Raw genomic sequence first — 23,414 nt, 5'->3', positions numbered from 1 at the left:
TTACCTTCCTGGAAAGCAGGCAGTGAAATCTTAAGGAGGATTTGTAATATTTATAGTAGTATCACTTATACAGTTTGTGTCCTACAGGACGAGCTGGTGCACGGCTACCTCGTAACCAGCCGAGGTTCTTCACCATGGAGGGAGATGAAGAGGAGAGCATGAGTGAGTCTCACAAACACACACACACAAATACCCCATTCCTCTGATTTGCTCGCTACCTGTGTTATACTTCCAGAGTCTGGAGTAGACCTCTTTCACACTAATATAAATTAATAAGTTGTGGTCTGTTTCAGAGTTGAATTCAGCTACCATATGCATTTCTAGTAAATAGGACGTCCTTGGGTCATTGGGAAGTTGTGCCGTGACGTCTCCCAAGACGTCCCCTGTTTTCTGTGACTGTGTTCGAACTCTTTCATACCGCTGATTTGCTTTGTGTTGGATTGACCTTGAGAAAAGGCCATCTGACTGTGTTTCCAGGCTCAGGAAGTAGGATCAGAGTTTAATCCCCTGTTCAGGGGAGATGAGGATATATCTCTGGCGTTATTTCAGACCGTTTTAAGAGACGGATTCTGGGCTTGACCCCCTGCTCCCCTCAAAAAGCTTCCTAAACGCCACAGAGTGCCTGGTCTGTTATAGCTCAGCCTTAAACTGTCCATAATAAGCCAGGAAACCAGGTTACGAGGAAACTATGCTCTTTCTACAGTGAAATTACTGGGTTTGGGAACAACACTTTATTTCCCCCTTCAAAAACACTGGCTCAATATTGTTACGTTCCAGGAAGAGGAGAGCCAGACAGGATGCATTGTGGGCCAGTAGGATGGAGCTGTTAGGAGCAGATGTTGAATACAGCCCAGTGCTTTGCCTGGCAGTGCTAGGGCCCAGGGCTTTCACATAGATCCCATTACACACTTTCCGCGTGCATTATGTTAGAACATGTGTGTTAGGACAGCCCTAATCCTCCCGCTGCGCTGCGATGCCAAGTTAGACCCAGGATGAGCGTGTTTGGAAGACTGTCTTGCTCAGGGACGTCCTCCCCGCACAGCTCTCAGGTAGGAGTTGGTTACAGGCCTTTGGGCGAATGACACCAAGGTTACTCAAGGGCTTTCTGTGTGTGTGTTTGTGTGTGTGTGTCTGTACATCCAAATGTGGGTCAGAACTGAGCATTGTTGGTGACGCACAGTGGTCAGTTTCAATGCTGTATTGTTAAGTCATCTCCCAACAGGGTTGTAATCACTCACCCCTCCTGTTGCCCTGGGTGATAGTAGCGTTCTGTTGTTGCATTGTTGTCCTCCCGCATGCTTGTTTGTTTGACTAAAACTACAGTACAATCCAGAAGATATAACATTTGCAATCAACTATCGAACCCTTTTTTTCAGAAAATGACGATTGACAACTTGTTCCAGAGCAAACTTATGATGTAAATGCTAGTGTTGCATGGTTATGCCAGAAATCACAGGTTTCTCTGTTTTTAGCGTCTCTACTTTGGGAGGGGCCACAGCCTCATCGTGTCCCTCTTCAAGCTCTCTGTCGCTGCCTTCTTCTCTCCTCCTGCATTTTATTCAAGGGTGTATTCTATCCCTGAGCGCCGAAAGGAGTAACCTATCGAGCTTTTGCTGGAGGATGTTATAAATGAAAATTTACACCCAAGTTCCATCGGCTTTGTAATCAGGACGTGTTGAAATGTGTTCCTTCACCCACACCTACACATAATAATTTGATGTCAAGATATATACAAGCTTTGCGGTTAAATTGGTCACAGTCTGTCTCAGTACAGATTTTTTCAGAAACTAGATGAAAACATTAAAATGTTTGGACATTTTGACGAGGCAACTTTTTTTCCTTACACCTGTCCTTGGTAGTCCTTTTTCAGGTAGATAGTTCACACGTTATCGGTAGAAATCCTCTCTGAAATCCTCTAGTCATGTTTTTCAGCCCCCCCCCTATAGATTTTATTAAAGGTTAATGTTTGACAGTAAGTATGTCTTTGACATACAGCAAGGTTTATGTTTTTGTAATGACTACTTATTACTTAGCTCCTTAGACAATCTAATTTACAGAGGAACACACATCACTTGTCCAGTTACAAAGAGAGATAAAGGAATCTATAAATTTTACATTTACAAGATCCTGCAACGAAGGCGTTGTAAGTTACTCTTTCTGGGCACCGCAGGTTCGAGCAGCACCGACGTTAAGGAAAACCGCAACCTGGACAACGTGGTCTTCTCCTCCAAGGAGGGGGTGGGTGGTGAGGGGGCAGCTCACCTCCCTAATGGGGGCAGTGCAGGGGGGGGAGGGGGCAGGAAGCGCCCCCTGGAGGAGGGAAATAACGGGCATCACAACAACAAATACAGGCCCAAGAAGCGTAAGAAAACGCCTGGGCCCATTCTGCCCAAGAACGCCCTGATGCAACTCAACGAGATCAAGCCGGGGCTGCAGTACAAGCTGCTGTCCCAGACCGGCCCGGTCCACGCGCCCGTGTTTGTCATGACCGTCGAGGTCAACGGTCAGCTCTTCGAGGGCTCCGGTCCCACCAAGAAGAAGGCCAAGCTGAACTCGGCCGAGAAGGCTCTGCGCTCTTTTGTTCAGTTCCCCAACGCCTCCGAGGCGCACATGGCCATGGGTAGGACTCTGACGGTGAACACAGACTTCACGTCGGACCAGGCCGACTTCCCGGACATGTTGTTTAACGGGTTCGAGACACCCGCGCCATCGGAGGAGTCCTTCTACTTGCTCTCTAACGGTAGCAGCGGCTCCTTCAGCACACTGGGACTGGGAGAGTACCCCCTGGTGGCTAACTCGGGAACTACCGCCCTGAGCCAGTCCTCGATAGCCCTGCCGCCAAACCCCTCCGCCCCGGCCTTTGTCTCCCCCTCTATTGCCAAGAACCCCGTTATGATCCTCAACGAACTACGACCCGGGCTAAAGTATGACTTTGTGTCGGAGAGCGGAGAGAGCCACGCCAAGAACTTTGTCATGTCGGTGGTGGTGGACGCTCAGACGTTCCAGGGCTCCGGACGCAACAAGAAGCTGGCCAAGGCTCGGGCGGCACAGGCGGCCCTCTCGGCCCTCTTTAACATGCAGCTGGACCAGACGCCGTCCAGGCAACCCATACCAAGGGAAGGACTCCAACTGCACCTGCCCCAGGTAAGAACTGCTGCTACCGCCCACACTGATTTATCTGACAGGCTTGTTGTCTGAAATTGGGGGGGGGGGGGGGGGGACCATGGACGTGCTTCTGTCGTAGCATGGGCGCGTCCTTCCACACAGTATTGTATTGGGCCAAATATGCGCTCATGTTGGAAACACAGACAAGACCAAACACTGGCAACAACGTCCATATACAAGGGTTTAAATTGTTGTCACTAATTGTCCAAAGTGGGGAAGCAGCATGTTCAGACATGTCCAATTCGATGAAATAAGAGAACAATGGCCCGGCGCCGTCCGTTCAGCTCATCCCCCCGTTGCAGGCAGTGTGCCGCCCCTCACCTCCTATTAACTCCTCTTTGTGTAACCGACGTGATGGCCTAACCAGCGTCAGCGTCGTTATAAGCCCTCCGACAAGGCTTAATTGAAAAGGAGACGAGGCTTTGAGAGACAGTGATGCATTAAATCCTGAAACCTTCCACGTAGCTATGTGTACACTGAAATCTATTTACACATCACTTAATCCCGGACCCTTAATCCCTCCTGTCGGAGATAACAACTGATGAGGCGAGGTGAACTAAACGGTAATCTTAATTAACATCAGCTCCTGAATGCTATTCAAACACACCTATTGATTGGACAACCCGCCTGCTCTGTTAGCCTGTTTTAGATCAAATCAGTCAGTGAAATGGATGGATGATTTGCGTCGCAGAATTTAAGCTCCCCGGGAGCCTTGTCTGTCAGTCATCCTTATCCAAACGTATTGATCTGCAGCCAGTGTGTCTCGTCACTTAACAGGTAGGTTGGTCTGTCACACTTCACTAGTGCATCTTCTGTTCTCCCACCGGCGCTTCGGGTTCGAGAATGCCTGTGTCTCAGTGCCCCAGTTTGCCGTAACCTCTGTGATTTCCAACCTGTGAATCTATTCAAGTTTGTTTTATTAAAATATTGTCTGAGGTAACTACAAAATCAAATGCAAAGACGTACAATTCAAAAACATCAATGTATTCATTAGGCAGCAAGATGGTTTAGGACATTTTACACTGCTAGATATGAAAACGTTGACAGCTGCCCACCCGCACCAGCACAGTATTTACCTGGCCTTAAATTCCAGCTAAATTACAACTACAGCTGTAGTTTCAGGAACCTCTGAAGGCTGTTTCAGGATAACTTGTACACAGATGGATGACTATCTTACATATTTACTTGATTACTGGCTTTCAATTGAAATCTCTTCATCATTCCTGTGTCCTACCTTCTGGTCTATCTATGTTTAAAGTCACTTGTATACTGCTCCTGTTTTTTCTTTTGATGTTATGATGCCAAAACCTGGTATCTCATGTAATGCTTGGTGGTTACCTCAGGTTCTAGCCGACGCTGTGTCCGGTCTGGTAGTTGACAAGTTCAGTGAGCTGACGGATAACTTCACATCTCCGCACGCACGACGGAAAGTCCTAGCAGGTGTTGTCATGACAACAGGTACTTTTGGAGGAACTTATGAGAAAATTATGACTTGATTGCCAATGTCTGTGAAATCAGGGAGGCCCAGTCGGAGCTTCGTGCATCACACTGAGAAGGTCCTATAGAGTGAAACAGGCCTAGTTTTCATCGGTTAGCTACCGCTTCACATTGCCTAGTCGATCTTATCATATACTGAACATGCTGTATTCACTTGACTAGTTTACTGTAGATACCTTTTTAAAGTGTCACATGTCCCTCCAGGCAGTGATGTCAAGGAAGCACAGGTGATCTGTGTCTCCACGGGGACCAAGTGTATAAACGGCGAGTACATGAGTGACCGCGGCCTGGCGTTGAACGACTGCCATGCCGAGATCATCGCTCGCCGGTCCCTGGTTAGGTACCTGTACGCACAGCTCGAACACTTCCTCAGGTGAGTCACTGTAACCGCGGAGTCGGCGTAAGAACGAACCGGCCGGTACAACGAAACAAGTGGTTTGAAATTTACTGTAAGACACAAACCGGCGATATGGAGAATGAATGACCCTCATCTTTCCAAGCATCTGTCTGTCCCACCTGCCTGTCTCCCATAGCAACAATAGGGAGGATCACCAGAAGTCGATATTTATGAAGTGTGAGAACAAGCAGGGTTTCCGTCTGAAAGACAACGTGCTGTTCCACCTGTACATCAGCACGTCGCCCTGCGGAGACGCTCGCATCTTCTCACCCCACGAGGCTGCCTTTGAGGGTAAAACATCTCCCTAGCTGGCTTTAATCTCCTTCTCGTTTCTGTCTCCTTTCTCATGCTCTTCCTTTTAAAAACCTCGCTAGTCCTCCCTTCTGATCATCCTCATTCTGAAACACGGACCCTGCTTCGTTTTCAACGCGCTGCTTTCGCTCCGTCCACAGATCAGGGGGACAAGCATCCTAACAGAAAAGCCCGTGGTCAGCTGAGGACGAAGATAGAGTCTGGGGAGGGGACCATCCCGGTGAAGGTCAGCAACACCATCCAGACCTGGGACGGAGTACTGCAGGGGGAGAGGCTCCTCACTATGTCCTGCAGTGACAAGATCGCCAGGTCTGTCTCCATCTCCAGCACTCATTTTTAGTACTTGTATTTATTTATTATATATCTCATTTTCGTAAAGTGTATGTGTTGAACTGGATGACTGTAAGAACGCCAACAACGCAAAGCTGCAGATGATCCCGTTATTGTCGACTACGGCGGATGTTTTCTGAAGTCAGATATCTCCACAAAGGCATTAGCTTTGGCCAATCACATGTGCCCTAAGAATATGCCTTTAACAAACGATCTGACAAACTTTCCTGAGCTTTAAAGTGTACAAATCAACAATATTGTTCATGATTATCATCCTGCAGTCTGAGCTCTTTCTGCTCCTTGGGCACTGCCAGCGGGGATGCCGTTTCCGTGAAAACTAATCAAAGGCCTAATCACGGCTCTAGCCTAATCACACCTGGAGCACTGCTCTGCCGGCGTAGTGATACACAAGTGATTGGGACTTGAGAGGTGGGGGGAGGCCGTGGAGTGTTAGGAGATAGCCTGAGGAATGCACTAATCAGAACCATTTGAATAGTTTCTTATTCCAGACAATAAACACCCTTCATCACTACAAGTGGAGCTTAATATTTGAAAAATAAGAAATGTCCAACAGAGAGGCTATTACATCGTATTTTCTTCAACACAGGTTGCATTATTAGCTGGGTGAAAAACAGGGAAAAATAGGGGGAAAAATCTAATTCAAAACTGCATGCGGAGATGATTCGTTCAGGGTAAAATCAGAGATGTGTCGATTTTTAACACAGACCAGGGTCTTACTGTATCTGTGTCTTGCACTCTGGACATTCTGTACTTTGTGATGGTAAGACTCAAAGGGTTGTGAGACTCAAAAGCAGCCCTTATGAATCTCTCAGGTGGAACGTGGTCGGGATCCAAGGCTCCCTGATGAGCTACTTCACAGAGCCGATCTATTTCTCCAGCATTATCCTTGGCAGTTTGTACCACGCCGACCACCTCTCTAGAGCCATGTACCAGAGAATCGCCGACATTGAGGACCTGCCTCAGACATTCAACCTCAACCGGCCACTTCTGAGCGGTAAGCAGCTCGGTTGCCCGGCTACTCTAGTGGTACTCCTACATGTTACTACTGAGTTTCGTCAAGCAAAGCACTTGTACCGGAAACATATACAGTACCAATAAAAGGTTTTTGCCGCCCTTTGCCTTCATGACAGCCTTGCTCAAACTCGGCATTCTCTCAACCAGCTTCATAAGGTAGTCACCTGGAATGCTTCTTCAACAGTCTTACGTTCCCATGTATGCTGAGAACTTGTAGTTTTCTTTTCCTTCACTCTATGGTCCAACTGATCTCAGACCATACTAATTGGGTTGATGTAGGGTGATTGTGTCGTCCGATGCAGCACTCTATCAGTCTCCTTCTTGGTCAAATGGCCCTTACGCAGGAGGTGTTTTTTGGTCACTGTCCTGTTGAAAAACAAATGATAGTCACGCTAAGCGCAAACCAGGTGGGATGATGCTATGGTGGCCATGCTGGTTGAGTGAACCTTGAATTCTAAATAAATCACACACAGAGAGTTTGTCAAGCTGTCATCAAGGCAAAGGGGTGGTTACTTTGAAGAATCTACAATATGATGTGATTTGATCAGTTTAACACTTTTATGTTTGCTCTGTGATTCTATATGTGTTATCTTAAGGTTTTTATGTCACTAATATTTAACAGTACAGGATACAGTGAAACTGATGAAATACCCTTGAATGAGTAGGTGTGTCTAATCTTTTGCCTGGTGCTGTAGATTTCGGATAGGGATATTTCTAACCTTCCCCTTCCTGCAGGAATCAGCAACGCAGAGGCGCGGCAGCCGGGGAAAGCTCCAAACTTCAGTGTGAACTGGACCGTTGGGGACCAAGGGCTTGAGGTTATAAATGCCATGACTGGCAAAGACGACTTGGGGCGGCCCTCAAGGCTCTGCAAGCACGCCCTCTACAGCCGCTGGGTGCGCTTGTACTGCAAGGTCGGCTGAGTACCCACCGGCTCTTTAATGCGCTTTCCCAAGATCTCCATTTGTTTGTTCAGTTGATTGCCTGTGGTTTGCATCTAATTACGTCTAATTATTGACCAATTGAAACCTGTCTCTTGTTGCCTTTAGCTTTCACAGACTCTGAGGATAAAAGGTGCCAAGCCCAGCTTGTACCATGATGCCAAACAGGCTGCGTTGGAGTACCACGCCGCGAAGCAGACTCTGACCAAGGAATTCCAAAAGGCAGGCCTTGGAGCCTGGGTCAAGAAGCCCATTGAACAAGATCAGTTTTCACTCCAGACCTGAGCGGATCGCTGTTATAGAGACATAATCACTATCTTAGTCTAGAATGACTTAGTGATTATATTTGTATGGTCACTTTCATGGGAGGAAGAGGAGGCTACCATGAATGAATATTACCACTACCAGCCGTTTAGACTTCATTTGTTCTGTTTATGGATGACTCTCACCCAAACCGCCCCCCCCCCCCAATCATTTAATTTTCACCTTAAGATATTGAATTTGGAGTTTTAACATTCCGATCGTTGTTTACGTTTTGTTAATTTCATGGTCTTCATTCCACTTGAGGACTTGACACATGAAATCTGACAACTGTAAAACTGGAGATTTTAGTTTTTGTCAGGGCATTCGTTTAATGAGTCAATACATGTACTTGCAACGATCGGCTGAAATTAGTTGGTTGTCTAAGACAAAACTTTGCCCACATTCACTGTGTGATTCATAATATGTAGAAAGCTTTCCAGATTACTTCACAGCAGTGGTCATGACAATAAAAATGTTGCTGTATTCTTTATTAAAAATAGTGATGTGTCCATTCCTCATCTTTTCTTGAAGGTGGACATCTTTTCTTGCACTTTTTAAGCGCAGTGTTTTCTTTCTGTCTTCGGTGAGATGTAAACCATTGCCCTCTCTGAGGACAATATGTCTTTTTTACAATAGTAGACATGTTTTTTGAGTTTGAAAATTCGACTGAGAATGCTTTCTATACCGATAATTACATTTTATCTGTCTAAATTCTATAACTTTTCAGAAATATTTAATTCCTTTTTCCCTTTACAGCAAATTACATCGCTAAAGAATATATGGCCTTTGAAAGTAAAATTTCTTTGGGCATACATTCTTGCAGCTCGGTTATCTGCTATGCAATTTCTGGATGACTCACACTGATGGTTCCCAGTCAGATGTGGTGGACTACATCCATTTTTTTTATTTCCCTACCCAAACAACGTTTTATCAGTGTGTACCATTTGTTGAGAGCTTGACAGAAAACGACAGAAATTATTTTAGCTCATGTTCTGCCATTTGTGTTGACGTGTCTGTAGTTTGTTCTCCTTGTCTTATCGTACGCCGCCTTACCTCACTAAATAATATTTGTATTTGCTTTTGGTTATTCTGTGATGTATGATGTCCGTACCAAGTTTCTGGTCACTTAATTTGGATTACTGTGTTGATTACATAGCGCAGTGTCACCTATTTGGACCATTTATTTAGATTTTTCCCCCTGTATTAACTTTGCAATTCAAAAATATGAAACTGTTAATGATTTTGACGTGTTTTGTGTCAATTTTAAACAGTTAACGTTGCCCTCCAAAAAATGGGATACACCCAAAATGTAATTATATCAGCCTTGCTAATGTTGATGTAGTGTATCCAAGTATTCCCATCAAAATTTGACTCCTGTTCACAACCCTATTTTGTATTTATCCCCCTCATGCATTCTCAGTGCTTTCGTTCTTGGCATGTTTCCTTCTTTGTTTATTTAAAAAAGTTGTTGGAATCCACAAGAATCAAGGCTATTGCAGTTTTTTAAAAGGGGACCAAGCACAACCTGTGTGTTTTTTTTTGTTTTGTTGTTGTTGTTGTTGTTGCTGTTGAACTGGTTTACGTACGTCTGCTTTCTTTGACCGAGTTGTGAAACATTGACTGTGAATGTTGACCGTGAACGTCGACTGGGTCTTTTTTTTCCATCTTGTTGAAATGTTGAAATGTTCCATTGATGTGCCCGGTCCACTAACGTGTGAAGGATGTGAACCATCCTACTGCATGACGTTTCATTATAAAGCATGAGGAAAATAAAATGAACCAAATGGAGAGAAAAAATCATACACCTACAAGTTAACATATACAATAAATATGAACACTGTTTGATTTTGGAAATTGTTGATTGTTTCCTTCACCTCACTGTAATTGCTACTTCATGCACGGACAAGGCATGTCGACCGTGACAATACAAAACAAGAAGGAATGTGACACAGAAATGTATGAAAAGTCCAAAGTGTTGCCATGAGGATTTTATAGAAACCGTGAAGACACCTCAGCAGCGGTGCTGTTGACACGGTGGTAGGCAGCTGCTGTCTGTATTAAATGTTATCTGGACAATCCTCACCACTATCTCCACGTGAGGCGGTGCAGGAATATTACTTTGTGTCATATCAGCCTCTAGCACCTGTGCAACATGAGAGCCAATGGTAATCTCAGCATGGATTACCTCTCCTTTCTGCCTCAACAGGGATCAAAACAAACAGAAAATATATATATATATATATAAAAAAAAAAAAAAATATATATATATAGAGAGAGAGAGAGAGAGAGTGAGAGAGAGAGACCCTAATAATCAGGCTGTTACTATTCCCATTTTTATTGTTGGTGTCTTTTCATGTTTATGTCCAAATATCACTACAAATCTGTCCATTTGTTCCAAATTTGTGTTCTGGAAGTGTTTTTTTTTCATTTATTCTTTTACTACATTTGGTTTTTAAAATAATGAAATGGTGAATAATATTAAATGAAAAAATGAATGAACGATGTTGGGGAGTGGAGGTGAAGTAGGATTAGTGAGAAGGACACTTCATGCCTGCCCAACTTTCATGTTTTATCTGCAAATTATGTTTAAGGAAGTTAAGTCTCTAAAAGGTGAAAAATGAATGGTTCTGCCTCTCTATGTCCTTGTCCAGCATAGCTGCACAGATTTATTGTAGCCTATTTCTCCTGTCTAGATCAACTCATGGACGTGTATGTTTGCAGTCAGACAGAAGAAATTCTCTTTTGCAATTGTGCCCACATAATGCAAATTGCACTTATGTAAATAATAATTGGACGTTTAACAAATAGTTGCACTTATGTTAACCAATGCATACAGTATTATATGGTTGAAGAATACGTTCAAAGAGAAGCTGTATCCGGGACTTTCCAACAACACTGCTGAGTAACAGCACCTGTAATGTTTTACTGTTTGAGCGACCGGCTCCACTTCTAGAATAGTAGCTCAATATTCCCTCCAAATTATTCATTTGTCACAGCTTGCTACCCCTGATGACGATGATCAACCTCCATTACCCAGCTAATGGAGCCGTGGACCCAATGTACAGTGCATCCAGTTACTGGTCCATAACAGATGGTAAGGAAACAGAACTTTACCTCAGCAGTGTTTTCTTCCCCCCTGAGACCCAGCACCATGCACGCGCTTTACAAAAAGAAACTTGGGATCTTAACAGCTGCATTTCGAACATAATCAGGAAACACTTATCAGCAGTATACCAGACACACACACACACACACACACACACACAGAGACTCACACCCTGCAGCCAAACTGGTGTGTCTACTAATGTTCTTTTTGGGAGCGTCACATATCCAAATCGTGATAAACTGCTGGTTCTGTACAGTATATGGGTTATTGCTCAGCAAAAGAGTAAGCCACAGCAGAATGTACAAGGTTCCTTGTGTAAATAGCCATTGGATTTCAGATGGCAAATTACAAGTAGCTTAGTATCTTATTTAATGGAATAAGACTCCTTGGACCTGAAAAAGAACAGACCAGCAGAACGGAAGCTAATGAAAGGTTTTCTGTTGAGACTGCAGAAAGAAACACATTGCAATACCATCAGCCAGGGCTCATAAAGTGAATCCACATACCTGTGTTTTATTTAAAATATATTTACAGCTTTGAAAAGGAAGCTAGGTGACATGCGTTAGAAACGTATTACAATTCAATAGTTAATTATAAAAAGTGTAACCTTATTTTATCATTACACAAACACAAAGTTTTCCTAATGAAGTACAGTGTGAAATTATATAGAACCTTGAATAGCCGCCTCTGGACGAGACGATGTGAATGTCAGCCCTTGGCATTTGCAATCACTGTTTGGCAAAATCACTTGGCATTTAACATTTTAGACAGAACCACCAAATGGATTTTAAAAGTGTGAAAGTAAATAAGAAAAAATGGTTTTCCTAGAAATTGGAAGACAATTATTCATGAAGCTCAATGTGCTCAATGTGATTCTCCTCTATGCCTTATCCATTTATTTCCCCAGGTATCATTTCAGGGACCACCCATCTACCATAATGTATGTTACGTCAACAGGATTCACACTCGATCAAGGCCTACATTTCCATTTTAATTTTCTGCTCCGTGGATTTGATATATGTGGCACGACAGTGAGTGACCATGGAAGCTCTGCGGTCATTTTCTATTCCAACAATATTTATTACTATTGAATAGGTACAACCTTTCTTCTTTGAACTTCAGGCTTCACAACAGACAGCAGGCCATTCCCGGTACAACATTTTTTTAATCAAATATTTCTCTAGGGACTGGAGGTGGTCAAAACTCCATGTAATGTAATATTATAGTTGATTAGAGACTATCAACTATCTGTTAGTCCAAAACCCTAACCTTTACCTTTATTCTAAGCCCATCCTAAGTCATTATCCTAAGCCATTAGCCTAAACCATTAGCCTAAACCTTACTCTAAACCTTTTTCTAAATGTAAACGTGGTAGTTGCTTATCAACAGAGTTTATTTGTCAGTTGCTTATCCACCTTGTTTATTTATAATAATATATACATATATATATTTCAAATAAACACTTACTACCCAAATAAATGGGTTTAGTATGAATTTCAGGTTCCCAACACTTTTGCCCTGTTCTTTATGTACAAAAAGTGCTGTAATTTCTAAACAGACCAGCCAACATGATGAAAATAAATGTTCATTAAAACATATTTGTGGAAGACATACATGTCCATATACATTTAGAACTCACTGTATTTGGATCTAAACAAAGGATTTTGTATGAATATGGGATTTTTATGAATGGACAGCATTTACCTTTCTGGCTATTACTATGCTACAAGCCTGGAAGGGTTCAGCAGACAGAATAATTAAGAAAAACACTTTTCATTCATGGGTAAAATATGTAGATGATAGTGTGCTGTCTAAAATTTGCATTTTGACATTCATAATTCAATTATGGGTTGGCCCTTTCCACTATTGGCCCTGACTGGTACCTGAAGAAAGACATCAAATGTCACCAGCTTGCAAAAGCGCATGATTAGTAAGATGTTGACCCATCTATGGCTCATTTAATTGTATTTTGTTCAATATAGTTTGTGAAAATGTTTGTGTTGATATTGATAAAGGATAGGAAATAAGAAATACTAGGAGAGTGCTTAAAGGAGTATTAAATGTTTTTCCAACTTGATGTTAGATTATTCATTACCCTGAAAGCAATCTATGTGCCAAGAGCAACTATATGCTATGACTCAGATTTCTTAAAACAGATATTCCAAACTTTATCTAACTTAAGCCACTATTTAAATACAAAAAGTGATCAGGACATATAATGATATTTAAAAAAGTGAACAAAAGGATTTTGCTCTGAGAAGCATTGCAGATATTGAGAACCAGCAACAAGACTTAGCTCTCATAAAGTCACACATAGAAAGTCTTGGACAAAAAAATCAAGCTTAATGAAGAAAATCGGCACTGAATGTATAAACATTTAAAACATCAAGGTTGTCAAGCCCAGTGCCTGGTCAGTGGAAGCCTGTGGATTGAGATGGAACTGGTATCACATTTTGCCACTTTATTTACAGTTGAAACATCTGATCTCAAAAATGTTTTGTGTTCCCAAAAGTAGAATTCAGGTTGGACTACTGTTTTTAAACCTCACCTTTAAATTCTCATTTAACTAACAGTAAACCAGAATCAATCCCATGCTGAATATATACAGTGGATATAAAAAGTCTACACACCCCTATTAAAATGCCAGGTTTTTGTGATGTAAAAAAATGAGACAAATCATGTCAGAAATGTTTCCACTTTTAATGTGACCTATAATGTGAACAGTTCAATTGAAAAACAATAGTAGGAGTTTCCTGACATTTTCTTAGTTGCCTCTCAGAGCAAACGCCATGGTCCGCAGAGAGCTTCCAAAGCATCAGAGGGATCTCATTGTTGAAAGATATCAGTCAGGAGAAGGGTTCAAAAGAATTTCCAAAGCATTATATATACCGTGGAACACAGTGAAGACAGTCATCATCAAGTGGAGAAAATATGGCACAACAGAGACATTACCAAGAACTGGAAGTCCCTCCAAAATTGATGAAATACGAGAAGAAAAGTGGTCAGGGAGCTTCCAAGAGGCCTACAGCAATATTAAAGGAACTGCAGGAATTTAGTAGTGGCTGTGTGCTACATGTGACAACAATCTCCCGTATGCTTCATATGAATGGGCTATGGGGAAGGGTGGCAAGACGGAAGCCTATTCTTACAAAGAAAAGCATCCAAGCCCAGCTGAAGTTTGCAAAAACAAACATCAAGTTTCCCAAAAGCATGTGGGAAAATGTGTTATGGTCTGATGAAACCATGGTTGAACTTTTTGGCCATAATTCCAAAAGGTATGTTTGGCGCAAACACAACACTGCACGTCACCCAAAGAACACAATACCCACAGTGTAGCATGGTGATGGGAGCATCATTCTTTGGGGCTGTTTTTCTTCAGCTGGAACTAGTGCCTTAGTCAGGGTGGAGGGAATTACGAACAGTTCCAAATAACAGGCTATTTTGGCACAAAACCTTCAGGTGTCCGTTAGATGAAGTTCAGCTTTCAGCACGATAACGACCCAAAGCACACATCCAAATCCCCAAAAGCATGGCTTCACCAGAAGAAGATTAACGTTTTGGAATGGCCCAGCCAGAGCCCAGACCTGAATCCAACTGAACATCTGTGGGGTGATCTGAAGAGGGCTGTGCACAGGAGATGTCCTCGCAATCTGACAGATTTGGAGAGCTTTTGCAAAGAGTGGGCAAATATTGCCATGTCAAGATATGCCATGCTAAAAGACTCCTACCCAAAAAGAGTGTTGTAAAAAAATCAAAAGGTGCAAATAATTACTTTAAGGGTGTGCACACTTATGCAACCAGGTTATTGTGAGTTTTTTATTTTATTTTTTTCCCCCTCAAAGATTTCAGTTTGTTTTTCAATTGAATTCTTTACGTTGTAGGTCCCATTAAAGGTGGAAAAAGTTCTGACATGATTTATCATTCTTTTACATTACAAGAACCTGGCATTTTAATAGGGGTGTGTAGACTTTTTATATCCACTGTAGCTCTGTTATATGCTTAGTATATGTGCACCTGAAGCAGTGGCTACAGTATGCTGCATTACTTTTTTATTCTTAACACAATTCAGTAATATTAGAAAATTATAAATATAAAATGTATTTTAGGTAGGTGACAGAAGTACTTCCTCTTAGGCAAGCGGTCACATAAATTGTACTCATATAACTCTATCATTAAAGCTTGTGTTTAAATAACGATGTCTGACATGGCATGTGTACGCTACTGATTTAATGTGGTTGTAAAGCATTGGTGTCATTTTGAAAATTCCAACATTTAGTTCTGTAAGGCACAACGTGATGGGTAATTGTGTGAAGCATGCTTGCCATCTTGTGGCTCAAGTCACTAAGTAACTATACTAAATACACAGAAAAACGTTCTGTAGAAATACATTCAAATTATTCTACGCTATTCTACGACTTTTCAACAATACGTACATTCTCTGTCTCCCTCATTATCGCTCATTATTCGTAGCTTGAATGGATTGAACTGGAGCGCAGGCACAAAATCCACCCACCCAACTGACGAGAACTACAAGCACCAATCAAAATCCTGCATGAACTATCACTCTACAATTTGTTAAATATTATTGGTCGAAATGGACTACAATAAACAATACTTTACTTCCGCGCTGCTTGTTTGAAAGTTGGCCTCATTCAAAAATGGTAAATATTTTATTTTCAAATGTAATCCTAGTAAAGTGAAAACTTGCAAAACGGGATATTACAAACGATCAACTTTGGCTAACCATTACCTTGCTAGCTAACGTAAAATAGGATTAAAATGCCTCATCATAACCAGAGAATAGAGGCTGGTTTAGCACCACTGCCGACATCTAGGTAGTAAACGAACATATTTTTCTCTGCTGCACGTCGAGAGAAAATGGAACATGTATTACAACCGTGTCTGTGTTGGCAGCGTGTGCTTAAAGGGGGCTAACGGCAAGTAATTTGATAACCCCATAATGGTATAGGTGTCGACTGGGGGAGGAGTACCGACTACAGTAGCAACACTCGCTCGCTGACAGCCTGCTGTCAAATAGCAGATAGAGCAGGTGGACCTCGTGGAATTTCAGTTAATCTCATCAGGAACGAGCAGGGAGGCGTTGTTGCCCGTACAGGCTACTGGGTAGAAGAGGGACCAATTTAGCCAAAGAGGAGATGGACAGTGAGAACACAAATGCTGTATTTCAGTCAAGAGACAAGACCTATGTGTTTTTGTGGACCTACAGGCAGTTCCAGGTGGCACTTATGTAAAGTGTTTATATTTTGTTTAGACACGGTCACTGGAAGTTCTCTAGTACGTGCCTTGCAATTTGCAATACATCTACCTTGTGAAATCAGATTTTTTTTTGTGTGTGTTTGGTATTCGCAGCATGAGCAGACAGAGTGGGATACCGTGAACAGGCTCCTACAGCATCACGGGTTCAAGCCTGTTCACTTTGCGGATCCCCTTGAGAATAAGAACCTTGCAGGTAATGGTTTAGTTTTACGCCATATTCTTGCCGTAACATTTTGAATGCCTGCTACGTATTGTAAATATGATCATGCTGAGTCCGTGAGAGGTGGTAACGCTTCAGACGCTACTCGGCATGCTGCCGTTTGTTTTTTGTTTCTGTGTGTGGAAGTGGTTGTATTGGGGCTACACTCTAGTCGGTTTGTTATGGCCAGCCATCTCCCACTGCATCTAAACAACTCTCAAAGTCTCTTAGGTCACTTGATTTGCACGTCTACACGCTCATTTGAACAGTAACAGAATGCTTTGATGCCAGTCTACATAATTATATAGCAATTGCCACAACCATGTGACAAGAACTCACTGTTTTAGTAAATGGGGTGTTGTACCTAATAAACTGGTTACTGAGTGTTGTCTCATGTAAGTGAAATGCTTCAACTCCATTCTGTATGATGAGCATTAACAGGCTCTGTATAGCTCCTCCTCCACTCCCTGGCTCTTAAATCCCCAGTAGGTGTCCAGTCAGGGCCTCACTGTTTATGGATACCTACTGGATTTAAGAGCCAGGGTCACGGTACCCGAAGTTGTTTTTAAGAACAATAACAAAATGTCTTCAAACTGTAATGAATTTGTCCATTAAGGATTCTTCTATGATGTGTCATCTCTGTCCTAGACTTGGTCCTTCTTGAGAAGAAGTCTGCTTGTGACATCCGGACGATGCTGAGGACGATGCTGACAGATTCCGAGAGGAGACAGACCTTGATTCAGGAGCTCATCCAGTCCAACAACCGACTGAAGTAAACAGGCCGCAATACAACTAAATATTAAATAGTGTCCTATGAATTATTGATCCACCAGCACACCCTGTAGACACTTAAAGGCCTGTTCCTCACCTAACTCTCAAAACAGTCCTCCATCCACGCACACCCTTATCTGATAACTAACATAAATCCTCCATCCCAGAAATGCACGCTTTCTTTCAGATCTGTAGTTAACCCATCTTCTTAATAATGTAGATCCATGATCATGCACCAGCCACCTGTCGTCACCCAATAGCTTCGGGCAGATGAGTAGGATGGCTAATACAGTGAGATGGAGAGGGCTGTAGCTGAGGTTGCTAAGCCAGGCAGGTTTAACCACCGGGGCGTGACTGAGCGGGACCACCTGGCAGCTGGCCTGACTGTCAATCGATCACCACATTAAACCTGTCTCTATAGCCTGGAATCCAAACTGAAACGGTCTCTTTCACCGAAACATTGGGTCATATTTCAGGCTACCTCTCTTTAGCTTCTCCCCCCTAGGAAGCTAATTGGCGTGTTCTTTTGACGGTTTTCTTCGACATGGTATTGATATCACTTGGATTCCCTTAACCGTTATTCTCCGTCAGAGATATTGTTTGACATCTACTTATTCTAACTAATTATGTTATTTAATTTTAAATTTAATTAAACAGGCTTACATGAGATTTCACAATCTTATTAAATGTTAATCGTTTAGTATGGGTTAATTGTGTGTTCCAAGGGCTAGTATTATATATAATTATTTTTCAAATTTGAATTGCATAATAATTGCCTTTGTTACAGAGAAGAAGCTCGTCAGCACATTAGCCGGGCAGTCCGCCAGTCCCAGAGGGTGGCAGAGTTGGAGGGAGTCCTGGAAGGGGTGAAGGGAAAAGTACAAAACCTGGAAGACCGTTACATCGGCAAGGCCTCACAGCAACACAGCCAAGTGCATCAACTACAGCAGGACAAAAGAGACGTGCAGGTTGCTGGCACCCTAACCCTGCTTTACTGTCAGACAGGAGAAACCTAGCCCTGGATTAGAAATCACTTTCCATTGAGATTGCTTTGTAACTAGCCTCACTTTTGGGCGTCTATTCCTCCCTGTAATTGTCTAGTTGTGGTATTGTTTTGTTTGTGTGCATTGCTGCTGGTAGAAACGCTGCCAGGCCCTGGAGCAGAAGCTGTCTGAGGAGAGAGACGTGGTTTCCCAGCTGCAGAGAAAGCTCTACTTCACAGTGTCAGAAGAGGAGAAGCGGGTTGCCAGGCAGAACCAGGTGTTCCAGCAGATACACAAGAGATCTGCCCGGCCAAATTCACCCGTGGACCAGCAGTAAGACTGATGTGATAAGATTATGGCTCACTAGGACTTAACCCCACCTGTTGTTGCCCGTTGAGTGTAATGCACGTTGATGACCAGAAGTAGAGGATTGATAAACGTCTCTTCCCAGGGTGCTGGATGTGATTGACGTCTACGAGGTCCAAATGGAACAGCTACGAAATAAGCTAAGGTATATTTCCACTTAGTAATTTTTATTAATGAAGAGTAAAGACATTTGAGCTGCCTCTCACCAGTCAGTCTTTTCCTTCTTCCCCAGGACCCTCAGAGGGGATTCAGGGGACTCAAATGCATCTGACCAATCACAGAGCAACAAGAGCAGCGCTGGTGGGGTCTCCCCCAGTTACAAACCTCTCCTGAAGGTGACTTCGTACCTCATGGACTTGATGTACAACATATGTTTCCATGGTTTCTGGATGACTTGAACAGCGTAATGACTATTCCTCCTGAATTCCTGCTGAATTTTCCTTCCGATAGTCATATCAGGAACAGTTAAAGGAGACCAAAGCTCAGAGGGAGGAGCTTAGAAAAGAAATTCAGCAGTTGAAGAAAGATTTGGCGTCTAGACCCACAGTGAAGGAGCTGAAGTCCTACAAAGTACAACTAAGACGCATGGACAGACTTATTCAACAGAGTAACTTGAGGTGAGAGCATTTTTTTTGGGGGGGGGGGGTGATGAGCACAGCAGGCTGTAGTTAACCCCTTCCTTACCTTGACTAACACTGACCTACTGTATTAGTATTCATGTCGTATTTCACTTTACCACAGGTCTGCTCAGGAGGCCAAAGAGGAGAGTGTTACATTGGCCAACCAGGACGTGGTGAAGGGAAGAGCTGAAGAAGCAGCCTTGATTACCAAATATGAGAAGGTGCTCCATTTTTACTCCAATGTCAAACCATTATTGCGAGACAAGGGTTCAAATCCTGTTCAACGATTAGCCCAGTGGTTCTGCGACGGGCGTCACAATTGACCAGCACCGTCTGTGTTTCGGGGTTAGTAATTGAAAAGGGATTTCTTGCCTCGCGCCGGTCTAGAGAACCTGGGGACCTGAGCTTAATGAAGGTAGAAGGCCGGAGCGCCCCCTTCTGGTGCATGAGCATTCTGATCTAGACTTCCTGGTTGAGCAAGCTGCATGAAAATAATCATGATGGCAGTATTTCAGCAGACACATTTCAACATCTACTTTCCTGAGTCAGATGGGAGTTTTGCAATGAAGCAGGGCCTTAATTCCCAATTGGATATCACAAAATGTTAGGGGAAATGTTTCAACTCACTGTGTATTTTCAAGTGAGATTAATGGAGTATTACCCTTGCCTGGCTATCAGGTCCTTAACGACATCGGAGCGGTTCTGACAACCTCTGGGGCTCCGCTTCGGCTCCACAGACAGAGGCCGCCAACCAGACATCAGCTGTCCAACAGTACCTCAGAGATGGTAGAGTCTGCCGAAATTCTGTCCACTCTGGAGATGTGGGCTGGACAACTGGCTTCACTGAAGGTGAGAGTTAGTTACTGTCTATCCTTTGGTGAATTGATCCATTACAAATGCAATCAAAGCCAACGGTTACAGTGTTGTTTGGAGTAACTTAAAGTTTTAGTTCTGTGTGGTTGGGTTATATAGACAACTGTGTTTCTACCACAGTGATTTGTCAACATCCCTGTTTTTCTAACTAGGGATTGAAAATCCTTAGGGCATAGGTCTTCAACCTTCTCCAAGGGACCCCCCCCAGCCATCTCACAGTTTAGTTTTAGCCCTGAACTAGCTCACCTTATTAAACAGGTAAGGGCTTGTTAATTAGTTAAGTTGATTCAGGTGTGCAAGCTCTGGGATACATCTAATAGATGGAATGGCTGGGGGGTCCCCAGGAGAGGGTTGAAGACCTATGCCTTTGGGTGTCACCTTTTTTGAAAATGAGGTTGAAAGAAAAAGTTGTAATTACTTTTTAACAGGTTAAGCTTCAAAATAGTATGACCCAATACTTTAAAGGTCTGGAATAATTAGGTCTTAGAACATAGTTGACAGGACCAGGCAGTGATCCAGAATTGGGGAGAAATAACATTATAAATAAAAATAAAAAATCTCCACAGACTATAACATATACAAACGTTGACAGATCCTTTTGATCTTTGACCTTCAACAGTTGACAGAGTGCTTTCCTTCTGGTTTCCCTCTCTGCCTAGGACCTTCACCGCGCCCTGAGTAAGTTGACACTGAGGCTGTTACCCTGGCAGCCAGCAGGAGCCAGTCCTGTCGAAGTTGTTCGGGTGGAGGACCTGATGCTACTGGTGGACACGCTGTTGGACGAGGCCAACTCCGAGGAAGACAAGGTTGGTGGTTTCATGACCAGCCGCTGGAATGTCGTGAATATTGATGAAAGCCGCCCAAGATTTTCAATATACCATATGTAGTTTGAGTTTGATGTGACCCCCCCCCCCCCCCATCGCCAACAAGGTGCTGAGGAGCCCCACTAAGAACACCCTACAGTGCATGGTGACCCACTTCCAGAAGCTGTTTGACATCACCTCCCTCAGCGGCGTGTACCCACGAATGAACGAGGTCTACGCCAGGCTGGGGGAGATGACCAATGCCATGAGAAACCTCAGGGATGTCCTGGCTCTGGGTAGTCTTCTCAGAATTACCCTTCAATCACATTTACACACACATTTCCCTTGGTGTACGTGCCCCATACTGTACTGGTTGTTTTGTGTTGCCCAGAGGTTACTTGGCGGATGGACGGAATTTCTTTCCCGCTTCTAACCAAACGATTGTTTCAGATGACAGAGCGCCGCCTAGCGAGGTCGTAAACCATGTTGCCAGCCTGGTCAATTACCCAGCAGTCTCTGTGTCCCGTGACCTCCACAACCTCCTGGGGACCAGTGATATTGACAGGTAGGTAGCAGCTGTTACTATCAGTTCCTTCTGTTTGTTTTGTGTAAAGTAGTAATTGTGTTTTAAAAGCAGCTGCCTGGGGTTAAAGTGTGTGTGTGTGTGTGTGTGTGTCAGTATTATTTTCAAGGTGAAGGAACATGATGAGTTCTTCCCTGCATTCTTCTTTTTGGTGCAGGAGCTGTTGCACATTTTAGGTAAGACTATAAATAGACTTAAGGAAAAATGTAGGTGAGACTGTAGTTCAGGAGACTAGAACATAATTAGATAAGGAGATTAGATTTTGATTAGAAATAGACCCTAGATAAGGCAACTGTAACTACAGGCTTGTTAAGATTAGGTATCTGTCTTACAATAGTCTACCTGCTGAGGTGGTTGCTAATGGTCTGTTTTGGTTGATCTTTCAGATGTCGACAGTGTGGATGACATTGTGCCAGCTTTGAGGTCACTGAAGTCAAGACAAGAGGGACACTGAAGGTGCTCTGTGATTGCTCTCTGTGTGTGTAGAGTAATTGACCCCCCCCCCCCCCCCCCCCCCCCGAGCTGCTTTTCATATATTGGCAGTTGGTGTGATGTGTTATGTCTCCAAGGATATTTTATTAATAAAAGCAAATCATAGGACTTCCCATTTCTACATTTTTTACTGCATTATTATAAGGCTTGAACGGGTTTGAGTTGAGCTACAGGAGGCAGAGCCATACAGTTCAAATGCCTGTGGAGGAACTTCAACAATAAAAGTTTTATGAGTTGTTTAATTCATAAGAAAAATGGTAACTTTGGCATACATTTCCAAGAACATGTGATATTATCAAGTACTGTCTAAATATTTACCTGGCCTGGAATTTTCTTCCTTCCCAGGAAACTTTTACCTGCTGAATTACTATTTGTCAGCACATAATTTCGCTCCATAGTATGACATCAACGCTCCCTCCCAGTTTGTGCAGTCTCTGACATTTGTGGCCCTTGGACAGCTTTATGTTCTTAGAGAGCATCTTTTGGCAGCGCTTGGGCTGAATTTGGTGATCTGACCTGTCAACTGGCCTATTTTCTCTATTTCTAGATGATCCACAAGACAATGGAATGATGTACTTCGTATTACTTGAAATGGCTTTGTAAACCCTCCGATCGGTTTTTGATCTTGGCCTAATGTGTTACCACACACCCATATGGCCCAGACCAGAAGTTCCTGATGTTTATGGATGGGTGGACACTCCCAGGTTACTCTCGTTCTAATCATTTGCACATTTTGTGTCACCTGATACTAGCTTTAGCCATTTTATGTGATGAAGTTATTGTATAAACAAATGGACTTTAGCTGAAATAATCATGTACAACTTTCCAGGGGGTATACTTTTTCCACATGTGTGTATATAACATATACAAGGGCTATTTGAAAATACATTTTAATATTAACGTAATACTTTTAACCAAACCTTTAGTCAATCATCTGTAAATAAATAACATTAGCCCCACAGACAATGGTTTTCTCAAGTCACTACTGTAGTTGCAATGTAAAATGATACACTCACCTAAAGGATTATTAGGAACACCATACTAATACTGTGTTTGACCCCCTTTCGCCTTCAGAACTGCCTTAATTCCACGTGGCATTGATTCAACAAGGTGCTGAAAGCATTCTTTAGAAATGTTGGCCCATATTGACAGGATAGCATCTTGCAGTTGATGGAGATTTGTGGGATGTACATCCAGGGCACGAAGCTCCTGTTCCACCACATCCCAAAGATGCTCTATTGGGTTGAGATCTGGTGACTGTGGGGGCCATTTCAGTACAGTGAACTCATTGTCAAGAAACCTATTTGAAATGATTTGAGCTTTGTGACATGGTGCATTATCCTGCTGGAAGTAGCCATCAG

General features: G+C 43.0%; 2 protein-coding genes across 12 annotated transcripts in view; both read left to right on the top strand.

Annotated features, from left to right (window-relative positions):
• Nucleotides 1-9,834, top strand: part of adarb1a (adenosine deaminase RNA specific B1a) — a 48,426-nt gene extending 38,592 nt beyond the window's left edge. For 6 of the 8 annotated variants that reach the window (XM_010891016.3, XM_010891015.3, XM_010891014.4 and 3 more), the window contains 9 exons: nucleotides 88-162; nucleotides 2,171-3,144; nucleotides 4,509-4,623; nucleotides 4,867-5,035; nucleotides 5,196-5,350; nucleotides 5,512-5,680; nucleotides 6,535-6,716; nucleotides 7,472-7,650; nucleotides 7,786-9,834. In XM_010891016.3, coding sequence (XP_010889318.1) covers nucleotides 135-162; nucleotides 2,171-3,144; nucleotides 4,509-4,623; nucleotides 4,867-5,035; nucleotides 5,196-5,350; nucleotides 5,512-5,680; nucleotides 6,535-6,716; nucleotides 7,472-7,650; nucleotides 7,786-7,962 — 2,148 coding nt within the window. In that variant the 5' untranslated portion in view covers nucleotides 88-134 and the 3' untranslated portion in view covers nucleotides 7,963-9,834. Of the gene's footprint in view, nucleotides 1-87; nucleotides 3,145-4,508; nucleotides 4,624-4,866; nucleotides 5,036-5,195; nucleotides 5,351-5,511; nucleotides 5,681-6,534; nucleotides 6,717-7,471; nucleotides 7,651-7,785 lie in introns of all 8 variants that reach the window. The other 2 variants (XM_010891013.3, XM_010891012.3) reach the window with 2 other exon arrangements.
• A 5,837-nt stretch (nucleotides 9,835-15,671) lies between these two features.
• Nucleotides 15,672-22,061, top strand: cep70 (centrosomal protein 70). 4 transcript variants are annotated; one of them, XM_010891010.3, is made up of 15 exons: nucleotides 15,672-15,747; nucleotides 16,457-16,556; nucleotides 17,211-17,334; nucleotides 18,121-18,301; nucleotides 18,474-18,649; nucleotides 18,768-18,827; nucleotides 18,915-19,017; nucleotides 19,133-19,299; nucleotides 19,424-19,523; nucleotides 19,981-20,151; nucleotides 20,835-20,981; nucleotides 21,106-21,274; nucleotides 21,429-21,543; nucleotides 21,658-21,737; nucleotides 21,948-22,061. In XM_010891010.3, exons 1-15 carry the CDS (start codon nucleotides 15,745-15,747, stop codon nucleotides 22,013-22,015), a joined length of 1,764 nt encoding a protein of 587 aa, XP_010889312.2. In that variant the 5' UTR covers nucleotides 15,672-15,744; the 3' UTR covers nucleotides 22,016-22,061. The 4 variants fall into 4 exon arrangements, with proteins under 4 accessions (XP_010889312.2, XP_010889313.2, XP_010889311.2 ...); XM_010891011.4 differs by lacking the exon at nucleotides 15,672-15,747 and adding an exon at nucleotides 16,061-16,323 and having other exon boundaries at nucleotides 21,719-21,737; nucleotides 21,948-22,035; XM_010891009.4 differs by lacking the exon at nucleotides 15,672-15,747 and adding an exon at nucleotides 16,063-16,323.
• The last annotated feature ends 1,353 nt before the right edge of the window (nucleotides 22,062-23,414 follow it).

This window comes from Esox lucius, chromosome 22 (genome assembly GCF_011004845.1).
Source record: "Esox lucius isolate fEsoLuc1 chromosome 22, fEsoLuc1.pri, whole genome shotgun sequence".
Lineage (NCBI taxonomy): Eukaryota > Metazoa > Chordata > Actinopteri > Esociformes > Esocidae > Esox > Esox lucius.
This window is presented reverse-complemented; position numbering and strand designations above follow the sequence as displayed.